The 11,933-nt window shown below is 29.2% G+C and overlaps 4 protein-coding genes across 4 annotated transcripts in view; 3 read left to right on the top strand and 1 right to left on the bottom strand.

The window, feature by feature from the left end:
* Positions 1-1,750, top strand: part of LOC103309901 (zinc finger protein 525-like) — a 4,734-nt gene extending 2,984 nt beyond the window's left edge. The window contains exon 2 of the mRNA XM_029486343.1: positions 1,580-1,750. Coding sequence (XP_029342203.1) covers positions 1,580-1,750 — 171 coding nt within the window. The remainder of the gene's footprint in view (positions 1-1,579) is intronic.
* Positions 1,751-1,771: 21 nt separating this feature from the next.
* LOC100164960 (pseudouridylate synthase 7 homolog) lies at positions 1,772-7,597 on the bottom strand. The gene is made up of 12 exons (XM_001952502.5): positions 7,055-7,597; positions 6,873-6,975; positions 6,701-6,804; positions 6,544-6,635; positions 6,340-6,484; positions 5,847-5,952; positions 3,810-4,010; positions 3,438-3,594; positions 2,797-3,000; positions 2,328-2,731; positions 2,117-2,268; positions 1,772-2,048 (listed from the first exon to the last, which is right to left on the bottom strand). The coding sequence occupies exons 1-12, from the start codon at positions 7,137-7,139 to the stop codon at positions 1,834-1,836; spliced, it is 1,968 nt and encodes a 655-aa protein (XP_001952537.1). The 5' UTR covers positions 7,140-7,597; the 3' UTR covers positions 1,772-1,833.
* Positions 7,598-7,901: 304 nt separating this feature from the next.
* LOC100167732 (methyltransferase-like protein 5-like) lies at positions 7,902-11,368 on the top strand. Its single transcript, NM_001162292.2, is given in 4 exon segments — positions 7,902-8,135; positions 8,209-8,315; positions 10,342-10,708; positions 10,790-11,368. Coding segments are annotated over 2 exon segments (654 nt in total). The 5' UTR covers positions 7,902-8,135; positions 8,209-8,315; positions 10,342-10,473; the 3' UTR covers positions 11,209-11,368.
* On the top strand, positions 8,108-10,461 carry LOC107884133 (SOSS complex subunit C homolog). The gene is made up of 4 exons (XM_016805647.1): positions 8,108-8,135; positions 8,209-8,315; positions 9,942-9,965; positions 10,342-10,461. The coding sequence occupies exons 1-4, from the start codon at positions 8,108-8,110 to the stop codon at positions 10,459-10,461; spliced, it is 279 nt and encodes a 92-aa protein (XP_016661136.1).
* Positions 11,369-11,933: the final 565 nt, after the last annotated feature.

The following is an 11,933-nucleotide window of genomic DNA, read 5'->3' as shown; positions in this document are numbered from 1 at the left end:
AAAATTTAAAAAATACATTTACACAGTTTATTTTTAATAGTCATTTTAAGTACAAATTTGGACGAAATTACATATTAAAAACCTAGGATAACTATTTTAGTTATTTTGTTGTGATTGTATAATATTATTCGAGGGTACTTGAAACTTCTAAAGTATACTATTATATATCTATGATTTTACCACGGTTTTTTGTTGATGTATAACGCGTTATAACTTATAAGTACCTAATAGATATTATGATATGATTAATTTGGAATTTATTATAGGTACCTATTATAGGTCAATTTTTTTTTAATACCATAGATAAGTATATATTATATGTCTAATACATAGACTGATATACCGTCTCCGCTCAGAATCGTTTTTCTTATACAGTGATATTATATCATTGAATTCAAATTTAATACTGTCCATTATACAGTGACCCACTTCTAACCTACTGTACAGCAGAGCGACATCCACTTACCCACCTTTTTTTTTTTACATCTTGGCTCTTACGTTAATCTAATGTTACGTTAAGATGCGAGCCGCAAAAGTCTATGACGCGATTTGGCCACCCCTGCTATATTGTCTCCCTACCGCTTTTGAGTGGAAACGAAAATATGTCCAGGAACACGAACATTGTGTCGTCAGTTAGGATAATTATGTCGCGAAAATATTTCAATATATTTGTGTCTCCCATTTTACAAATCAAGACATAATGTTGCTGTTTGGTCGGCTTTATGTTAACCTGGCATACATGGTTTAAGGTACCTACATGTTACAAAACAAAAACATATCACCGTAACAATATCCAAAAAGAATAATGTTTCGGATTCAACATCCTGGTACAGTGGTACGAATATAAATAAAATCATTTTTTTCATTTTACATAATAAAGATACATCATACATATTTTGTATTAAATATTTGAATAGGTACCTACATTATTTATTATCTCATCGGGTCTGAAAAAAATATAATATAATGAGTTATCGATAGCACCAAAACAGCGTTGGCAACAAATAACAATCTAAGAAGGAACTAATCAAAAAACTTTCACAGTTCATTAGTTTAGTGTTGTGCTGGGGTACTTATTAGGGAGTTATAATATGCCCGTATGCATAATCAATTTATGTGTCACACAAGACGCATACAGACAATAGACTTATACAGTCAAACTTGGTTGACTTAAAATTGTCAATACCTCAAACTTTTCCCAGTCCCTAGAATGAAAAAAATTCAATTTTAAATTAAATTAAACTTTTGTTTTTTATTTGCTTGGATAAGCTGTATTTTTTGTGCTGGTCTCTTCAACTTTGATCTAACCAATTTAAACTGTGTGTAGTTATATATTTTGTCAGCTTAAGCTAAAATATTATTTCAGAGATTTCTAATATTATATTATAATAGTTACTTATGAATTATAGTTCATTACTTTATATAATCAATATTATAGATGAAGACATAAGTTCTTCTGTTTTATTAGTTGGATTTATTTTTAGATTTTTTGACCAGTTATTAAATCCTCAAATAGGTACTTACACAATAATAAATCATACTTGAAAATATAACATTCCACGGGACAATATGGTTTCAGGTAAAACCACACAAGTGTAATGCGTGCGACAAGTCTTACCCAACACCAGGCAACTTGCGCGCCCATATGTCATCACACTCTGGCGAATGGACATACCATTGCAAAACATGTGGCAGAGGTTTTGGAAAAAAGATCAACGTGGAAAGACACGCCAAGACATGTCACAGATAAACCAAAACATAACAGCCACAATCAACTATTTAGATATCATTATTATATTATTATAGTAAATATAAAAAATATTGTGATTTAATTTAATCTTCCATTGGTACATCAAGTCTTATTTTTTTACTAGAGTTTTCCTCTTCTTCTGTAGAGGGAGTGTCTCGTTTATTGTTATTTGAAATTTTGCACAATGATGCTTGTGTGTGTGACGAAGTGTCCTGTTTAGTTATTTGTCTTACAACCATGGTAGCATAATTGGAGGGGCGCAGCGAGAATTCGATCGACAATGATTTGAAAGAACCGTCTATAGTAAAAGACATTTTTTTTAAATGTTAAAATCATACTAAACAATTTAAATATTTTATCACTCACCTAATACGGAAATGAATGGTTGTTTATTTTCTAATACTTCAATATCAGACAATAATAAATCGTCATTTAAGTCATTATGATTAATGGTAGCCCAGACTAAATCTTCGGCTTTAGATACAATACACCTATAAGTGCCTTTCAGTGAAAACAGCCTACAAAATAAAAACATATGATTAGACAGTAATAATATCATATGGAACAAAAAACTTACTTGTTTTTCTTTGAAAGCTTTTCAGAAGTTAGGCCATCTTTTGCTAAAAGATCAATATACCATTTTCCTATTTCATTATCTGGATAGCAGACATCACAACCTGGCAATGGATATACAACATCAAAAATTGTATACTTGGATAAATTTTCTTCTGATATTGTTTCAACTTCTGGAAATTTTACATTATTTACATCAATTTCTTCTTCTTCTTCCTCTTCTTCATCTTCTTTGTTTTCTTCCCCATCAATAACTTCAACAGGAACTTCTTTTAATTCATTGTCCTTGAAAACCAAGTCTCCCACAATTGGTTTCAAGCCAAACTTTTGAATACGTTGTGACACAATCTTGTTCCACATTAAACTCTGATAAGAGTGAAGATACAATAACACCAAGTTTCTTGGAATCTACAACATTTATAATAATTAAATTAGACAATATTGATATACACAATAATTATTAATTTTCTTACAATTTGAAAGGCGTTAACATAGGCCTTAGGACCATTAAAAGCCAATGATCGTATTATTTTTGCTTCAACTGTGTAATTTTTTTTTGACAGTTGTTTTAAAGCTAGTTTTGGGTCTCTAGTTTTCCACCATACTGATCTGGCGCGATCAGTGTCATTCTCAAACGCACTCTCCAAAGGTCTAGGTTTCAAAATATGTTCAATAGCCTAAACATGAAAATTAAATACATTAATACATGACTATTACAGTATTTTTGATATAATAAATAATAGTGGCTCGTGGTATGGTGCACAGGAACATATTATGAACTACCCAAAAAAATAGCATAAAAAATTATTAGATTTCTATAGTAAATTATAATTGGTTATTATGCAGTGTGTAATATAAAAATTGTTTATTAAAATAGAAAAAAGTTTTTGCAGCATTTCATGTTTACAAGAAGTGTGTCTATGAGTACAAATATTAACTACGTGCATCGACTTAGATAAGTACATTATTTTAGATAATATACCTATAGAAACTAATTTACTAAATATATATTACGATATATTTATTACATTGGTATCTAATAAAATTATTTTTACACCACCTTATAGTAGCACAAGTTGTCACTTATAGTAAATAATGTTAATGATATTTATACCTCTTCACAGTTACCACAAGCCAATGATTTTCCAACAACATAGGTGGGGGATACTACTGAACTACCAAATCTTTGTAAACCATAATAATTAATGAACCCATGAATTTTTAACATTTCAATAGCATTAGATACTTCTTCATCATTTCCTTTGATATTTCTAAAATAACAAACATTCATATAAATAAATATAACAAAACCCATAATATGTAATCTTCCATGCCATTAAAAACAATTATTTGAAAATCATAAACAAAGTATATAGATTATAGGTAAATTATTATTTATTTTAAATTACTTAACTTATATTTAGAAATATTAATTTTTTTTTTTTAAAGAATAATATTAATTTTAAAATAAGAGTGTAAATATTACCTTAGAACAATGCGAAATCTATTTCCTTTTAGATCGCCTAATTTAAGTGTAGAATCTTTGTAAATATAGTTACCAGTCCATATATTTCTGATATTAAGTTTTGCTACATTATTGGCATTTAATTTTCGAACTGATAACATTTGAGTTGTATTCCCACGCTTATCTTTAGTGCCAGCATGTTTAATTGTATTAACTTTCACTCTGTAACAAGCACAAGTTTAAATAAATGCTTAATTATACACTAGATTACCAGAATATCAAAAATCATATTGTCATAACTAGAGCGCGGATTTTTAGGTTCTTAAAAGCTTAAAATCTGATGCTAATATACTCTAAAAAAACTCTAAAATATTCTCTAAATATGCTTTAAACTTTTAAATATGCAAATAATATGATTTTTTTTTTTAAATAATTCAATAAAAACATTATAAAACTTTAAAGTTATACAGTAATACAGTATACACTATCATTCCTTTGGTAGGTAACAGGTAAATTATTTAAATGTAAAAAAATTAAAAAAATTCATACATAGGCATATAAATAAAATGAAATATATATATAAAAAAACAAAATGTTTTAATAAAAACAATACATAACTTGCATGCTCTTTGGTGACAGCTAAGTTATTTGAATATAAAAAATATGATATTTTATGGGTACAACACGATTTAAGATATACAATTTAAGTATATTATCTCAAATTGTGGTACTCACTTTATCATAACCTGATGTGCAACCTGTACATCTTCAATCGTGGGGTACAATCACGGACTGAGAGGAACAGAATGACCAACGCTACCAATTTGATTACAAACAAGTAGATAACTGAATTATTTTTTATTTTTATCATTCTTATATCAAATTATTTATTTTTTCCTAGAAAATATTGTTGCTAGAAAAAATCACAAATCGAGAAATTAACAATATACATGATGTTTTAGAAACAATAATAGAATATATTCTAAAATATGTAAAATAGGCCAAATATTCTCTAATGTCCAAAATATGCTTTAATATGCAAAATAATTTTTTTCCTAAGAACTCTTAGATGGATAAATCGTCCACATTTCTCATCCTCGTAAAGCTGCATAAAGCCAATAAAAATATGTAAGAACCTAAATATCCGCGCTCTAGTCATAAGGCAATAATAACATTTTAATTGTTTGTAAATAACTATAGTATGGCCAGTTAAACTAGAAGCTTGACTGTCGCGCTAATGGTCGCAAATTTTCATCAGGGTTTCTACGACTACTTTCCACCATAAAATAATTTCAAATGCACGTGATTTGTTACAAAGACAAATTATTTTATAATATCTAATATCTATACAATATACATTTAGTTAGGGTACTCAAAATTCTTCATATAACAGCTAAAATACAATTTGTTTAATGAAAAAAAAAGCACGACGCAGATCACATAAACATTAGAATATTTAGAACACCAGGACTGCTCGAAAATAACGATGGTCAAGCTTCTAGTTTCACTGGCCGTACTATAATATTTATATAACAATTTTAACCAAATTAGTCATAAATTGAAATAATTAACAATATTATATAATAAAATATAGTAGATACAATTAAGAGGACATTAATATCCACATGTGTTATCTCCATTTTAAAAATGTACAATATAAAAAAAATGTTCGTTCAGAAAATTATATTAATTATTGTTAGTCCAATTCTCTATAATATTGATACTAAAAACACAGAATGAATTCTGTTACACACATGTTTGGAATGCTAAACATTTTAAGTCCAAGACATCTTATGAGAGTGTGCTATTGAGCTATTCCCTTAATTCAAATTAGTAATTTTAACTTAAATAAGTTCTTAAATTTTACCAGTAATGGCTCACGAAAGTATTAAGTTGTGGACGGAGCACATTAAAAGGATGTCATGCTCGTGTGCACCTATACATGAGCCACCACTGAATTTTACTATAACATTTGTATATAATAAATAATAATAGTTAAAATCAAATAATGTTTAATGTTTATACAAAACGATTCTTAAAATTAAATCCAAATATTACCTTAGTTGTTTTGAGAGAATGCTCACTACATTGGTAGTGTCCATGTTACATTTGTGTAAAGCAAAATGAAGATATTCAGGTCTAGATTTAGGCCATGTTTGTCTCTCTGGAAAAAAGTTATATGATATTAAAGTGATAACTGATAAATAATAACTAATAATACTATAGAATTTAAATTAGTGGCTTGGTGTGGCGCAGTGTGTACACTCAACTGCGGAAATGCACTGAGTGTACGTAACAGCCGGTGTTGCTAGTTCCCTGTATTTTTAGCAACGAATCCTCGCCACATATACAAAAAACTTGTTTTCAGCCATTCCTCCCCCTACTAACAACCTACAAACAAACAAAATAACCAACAACTAATGGGCCTAAGTTTTTTTTAATGCCCCACGAGACTTTGTAATATACTAGTTTCACTGTATCTTTAACCTAATGTTTCCCTCAAATTACAATATATTATATTATATGCATGTAATTTTATACAATAGCTAACCATTTTTGACAAGTGTAGATAATCTAATGACTATAAACTGTTTATCCTGATCATCCTTTTTAGTGTTCGTACTAACTTTAGCACCATACTTGAATTTTAAAAAATTGTGTATTGACTTTCGCTGTTCTTTAGTTAATCCATCCACCTGAAAATTATTTATAAATTAGTATAAAAATATATTTATTGTATAGTTTTATACTTTACATTGATTTCAATACTTTTGGTACTATGTAATTCTACCAGTTCTTCAATATCCTTTGAGTATTTCTCACATAAACCAGTTTCATCAACAACATCTAAACACAATCAATAAGTTAATAGCTTAAGAGTAAATGTATGTTAAATTGTTTTTATGAATTACCTTTCAAAGTAGTATCTTCAGCTTCCTTTTCTGGAACAGTACGGCTTGAAAGACGCACAACAGTCCCATCCAACGCAATTTCATTCACTTGAAAATCAGACAATCTAAATGGTGCATTGTTATATTAATAATGAATTAAAAAATATATAGAAATTGTTAGTATTTTATTCACCTGTGCTTCAGTATACCAGAAATCCCAGGAACTGATGTTGTAAACTCTGTAATACCTACATCTTTTTCTTGAAGTCCTTCATACAATACTGTCTTAACTGGACCTGAATATAAGCATACCAATTTTATATAATATTTTAAATGTATTTAACTCATTAAATAGTTGTAAGCATTAATTTATACGAGAAATTTTCTGGAACGAATCGTCATTGGCTTCATTAATAGCTTTGATACTTCTGTCCAATTCTTTGTCTACAGTGGTACTCATTTCAAAAATGTAATAAAAAGCTTGTTGGACAGACAAATGTATTAACTGTTAGGTATACAAAAGAAAAATTAAAACTAAAAAATAAAAATATTCCAAAAAATCATAAAACTGTTTGTCAATGTTAAAAATAAAAATAGAATACCTAAGTAGTAAGTACCTAACTCAAATTTATATTATGATTTATAATAATCATAATATTATAAATGTTTAGACTACAGATAAAAATAATGGTTTATCAGAAAAAACATGACAAAATTGTCATGAGAAAAAACACGGGGTAGCCGGTAGCGTTACAATTTAAAATCTACTTTTTAGGTTAAATTTGATTATTAAAATGGGGAATAACGTAAGTTATCTCATTGTCTCTTCTTCAGTTTGGTTTGTGGGTTGTGAGTTGTGGCGGGCTTGCGGCCTTGAAGGTAATAAAAAATAATATTTCCATTGGTCGTATTTTATTATTTAGCTTATTTTCAATATTGTATCATGCATAGATATTAAATCTTTAACATCTATGGTATCATGTACCTATATTATTGTTTATCATCGTTTATTTATCTATAATTTACTATTTACAAGTTTACAACCATTTTGGTATGATACTCATTACCACGGTTCGTTTGATTCACGGCTATACTATCACAGAATAGATGAAATTCTATTCTGTGATACTATCTTAAATCGTGGTACCACCACAGACCTCTGTAACCACGATATCTTAATCACTATTCACCATTAGTGATAATACCAGATTCAGAGTAGTCATTTGTAAGTTGTGCTCGCCACATAAATACATCATAATAGATAGCTTGACAAAAGTAATTAGTGGTCACTGATCACCACTCACCACTCGTCTGATCCACTTTATTATACGTTTTTATTTAACTTGTTAATTCCATTTTTATTGTTTATAATTTAATATACTTCAAAGGTGTTTTAATACCGATCAAATATTTTAGTTGTGAATGGTAATGTCTTTTCCAGCCCAAAACGCTAGAGGTATTTACAACTGTTTTCATGTATTTTAAATGGCACCACAATAAAACATACTATAGTACTATATTCCCATTAGGTATTCAGAATCGAAAGATACTTGAAGACTTGGAGCTGAAGAAACAGATATTATTAAAAACCGGCGCTGTTCCAACTCCTCCAACAGTTTCCCATCCTACAACTCCGGTATGACAATATTGTTTCAGTCCACATGGTTGATCAATCAAATTATATACAATAGTGTTGCTTTTACCATGTGTATTTTTAATAGATGTCTTGTTATTTGTTTAACATACATTTTTAAGATGACAATCTAGAGGTTAGAGATTATAATTATTTTACCTATATAGTTAAGTTTTTTATATCAATACAAAATCCATGGATGTATTGGTAAATAATGTTTATGTATAGTGTATACGTCATATTTTCAAACATTAAAAAAAAAAAAAAATACATTTTTTTATACATTACAAAGTACCTATACATTTTTTTTGGTACTGAATTTTTTGACTTAATGGTTCTAATTGGTTATGACAACACAATAACTCTTAAAAATATAATTTTTTTTATAGCCCCTACCTAGATACCAAAAAAATAATTTAATGTAGGGTACTGTAGACTTATAGTATAGCTGATAATTGTAATTAACTAGCTATGTAATAACATATCAATGTTAGATATTTATAAATATTTAGCTACAGTTACCTAATAAGTAATAGTAATCATATACCTTATATTAAAATTGGCTGAGGTGTACTTTATCAACCACCTCATGATTTTCAAATTTTTTTTTTTCAAACGACTTGTTTTTTATGCTTAAAACGGTGGTGTAATTTTTTTTTCCTGGAAACTATATTTTATAAGTTATAGCCTTCCAAAGTTTACGATTTTACATTTATGTGCTTGTGCGTAACGCTACTTGACTGCCACACGCAGTGCCTATAACAAATTTTAAGTTTTTTTTTTTACGTATTTTAACAAGTTGTGGGACATAGTCATTTTTTGGGTAAATAATATTATGAATCACGTCATTATTAGGTGAAATATAAACAATAGTTGAGTACCTAATTAGGTATATTAGCCCAATTAAAACAAATAATAAATAAATACTGTAAAAATGTAAAATATATTTAATACTAATTTTAAATTTATACTAATTATAAATTAAACTAAATTATAACACACAATCATCATTTTCACTTACTGACTCCTCAGTTTTCTCTATCTCTACAGAATCAACTTTTGTTGCATCATAGATAGATCCAGCTATTTTAAAAATTTCCACCAAAGGATCCAATTTTTGTGCCTTACACATTTTTTGATAAATACTAGTTTACTTATTTATTATTTGATCAGTAAATAGCCTTAAAAGTAATTAACGATATTAAAATATGCTATATAGGTACTTATGTAACATTAAAATAACAAAAATAATATTATACAATGTTTTCGAAGCCGGCCAGAATAGAGATAAAGTTTAGGTCACTCGTTTAGTAAGCTTAGGTATAAAATATAGGTTAATAGGTAACCATTAGTCGGTCATCTACCTGCGAAGATAATTGCTTTTTAACAACATTGTTTAATTCCGAGGCCTACCCAAGGTGGTTTTGCACAGAAAATCGGGGGATATTTTCGATTTTTTTGTCCGAGCGCAGTAAAGTGCATTTGTTCCAAAAATTTACTTATTTTATTTTAACTGGCCATCGTGTCTGGTGACCAGAGCCGATAGGTGACAGGAGGTCCCTTGAGTTTGAAGTCCAGAGCCACTATATTTGTGTTACTTCAACTAACATGCTTAGGTTTACTTTTTAGGTTATCCGTCTGCCCGAAGGTCAGGTATGCTCTCCCTCCCGCGCCACCCCTCCATCACCAGGTTTGCTATTTAAGCCCGAGGAGTTTGGCGATCGATTTAAAATAATAGTTTCCGGAGAAAAATCCATTGGTCTAAGCATAAAAAAACAAGTTGTTTGAAAAAGAAAAATTTTTAAATCCTGAGGGGGTTGGTAAAGTGCATTTGTTCCATTAAAATTTCAAAAAAATTGATGCTTAAGAATAAAAGTTATAACATAATTAATTACATATTATTCACATATGTCAGTTCCTTATGTTATACCCTATTTTTATAATTACAAATGTTGATAAAAATCTTTCGTCTTTGTTTTCTAAATATTAATCTAATTTATTGTTATAATATTAACACAATGTTTTTTAGGGAACATCTGATAGTCATTTTCAGCGTGCCCAAGCTTTGCAATCTGCAGGTTTTTTCATCACCACAGATTCAGCTTTTGGAAATTCTATACTACCTGTCCTGCCGCGCATTGAAAAATAATACTCAACCGCCATGGCAAGTATGAAGTTAAAGACGTTACAGCATGCACTTGAAGATATTGAAACATTTGATAACCCAAAAATCGAACTAGAACAATATACTACATCGTCCCATATTGCAGCTTGTATTCTACATACAGCCCAATTTGTATATAACGACATTAGTGGCAAATGTGTAGCTGATTTAGGATGTGGTTCAGGAGTGTTGTGTATTGGTGCCGCTTTGTTAGGTGCCCAATATTGTGCAGGTTATTAACATTCTATAGTCTACAGTATGGTGTTAGGATATTTAAAAATAATCAATTCTGTCTGATTTATTTGTTTCGTAGGTTTTGATATAGATCCATCTGCTATTTCCCTGAGTGTGGAAAACGCTGCTGATCGTGATGTTTCAGGTCAATGTGATTTTATATTATGTGATGTAAAAAAGATTGATAAAAACATGCAACTTAAAGCATTTGATACTGTCATAATGAATCCACCGTTTGGAACGAGAGAAAGAGGAGCCGATCTAATATTCTTAAAAATGGCTTTAAGTCTTGCTACTGAAGCTGTATATTCACTCCATAAAACAAGCACGAGACAACATGTTTTGTCCATGGCAAAAGAATTAGGTGTCTATGCCAAGGTTATTGCAGAGTTAAGATTTGATCTACCAGCTTCTTATAAATTTCATAGACGAGATTCTGTTGATGTGCAAGTTGATTTAATACGTTTTGCATTACGAGTACCAGTTAATAATCTCTGAACTAATTTTGTATAATTCACATTCATATAAAAGGAGAGGATACAATTTACATCTTGAAGACTATTACACGTTAACACAATTTAAATTGATGTATTTTATATATTATACTATATAGAAATAAACTAATTAACAATAAATATCTGTATATTATATATTTAAATATTTTATTACTTTCTTTCGACTTGAGTTAAATAATAAGTTTAGATAAGTCTGTCATAGTCAAAATGTTCAGGTAGTTTTATCGAGACAAATTGTTGTAAGTGATTTATATTTTATTTAAATATATTTGAGCATGTACACCAGTGGTGTATAACATAGGGTCCCAACTATTGTTCAGGCAACACCTTAAAATATGAGTGGAAAAATACGACATTTTATCGGTAGGAATAAGTAATAACCATATCAAGAGATTTTGGTCACCTAAAATCATTTGGGTAACAATTTATTTTTGTTGATACAGTATGATCCCGTTACAACAAACTCCAAGGGACTGAATTTTTTTTCATTACAATGGAAATTTTGTTGTAACGAAGGTAGAGTAGTGTAGGGTAAGGTCATTAGGGGACTTCTATGACTTTCGTTATAACGGGATTTTTCGTTGTATCGGTATTTGTTGTAACGGGAACTTACTGTATTTACCGTTTGGCATTTACTTTGGTCCCTGTTGCATAATAAGAATTTATGTGTGCTACGCGTAAAAGTATCATATTAATGAATCGGGGGGG

The sequence above is a fragment of the Acyrthosiphon pisum genome, chromosome A1 (assembly GCF_005508785.2).
Source record: "Acyrthosiphon pisum isolate AL4f chromosome A1, pea_aphid_22Mar2018_4r6ur, whole genome shotgun sequence".
Lineage (NCBI taxonomy): Eukaryota > Metazoa > Arthropoda > Insecta > Hemiptera > Aphididae > Acyrthosiphon > Acyrthosiphon pisum.
This window is presented reverse-complemented; position numbering and strand designations above follow the sequence as displayed.

Bases quoted from the DNA above. Each gene is read 5' to 3' on its own strand.
- LOC107884133 (XM_016805647.1), top strand. From the start codon at position 8,108: ATGTCTTTTCCAGCCCAAAACGCTAGAG. The intron at 8,136-8,208 runs GTATTTACAACT...TATTCCCATTAG, and splicing joins TCCAGCCCAAAACGCTAGAG to GTATTCAGAATCGAAAGATA. The intron at 8,316-9,941 runs GTATGACAATAT...TTTACTTTTTAG, and splicing joins TTTCCCATCCTACAACTCCG to GTTATCCGTCTGCCCGAAGG.
- LOC100164960 (XM_001952502.5), bottom strand. From the start codon at position 7,139: ATGAGTACCACTGTAGACAAAGAATTGGACAGAAGTATCAAAGCTATT. The intron at 4,011-5,846 runs GTAATATTTGGA...TGCTTGTTACAG, and splicing joins ATTCTCTCAAAACAACTAAG to AGTGAAAGTTAATACAATTA. The intron at 3,001-3,437 runs GTATAAATATCA...TTTCATGTTTAG, and splicing joins CTTGTGGTAACTGTGAAGAG to GCTATTGAACATATTTTGAA.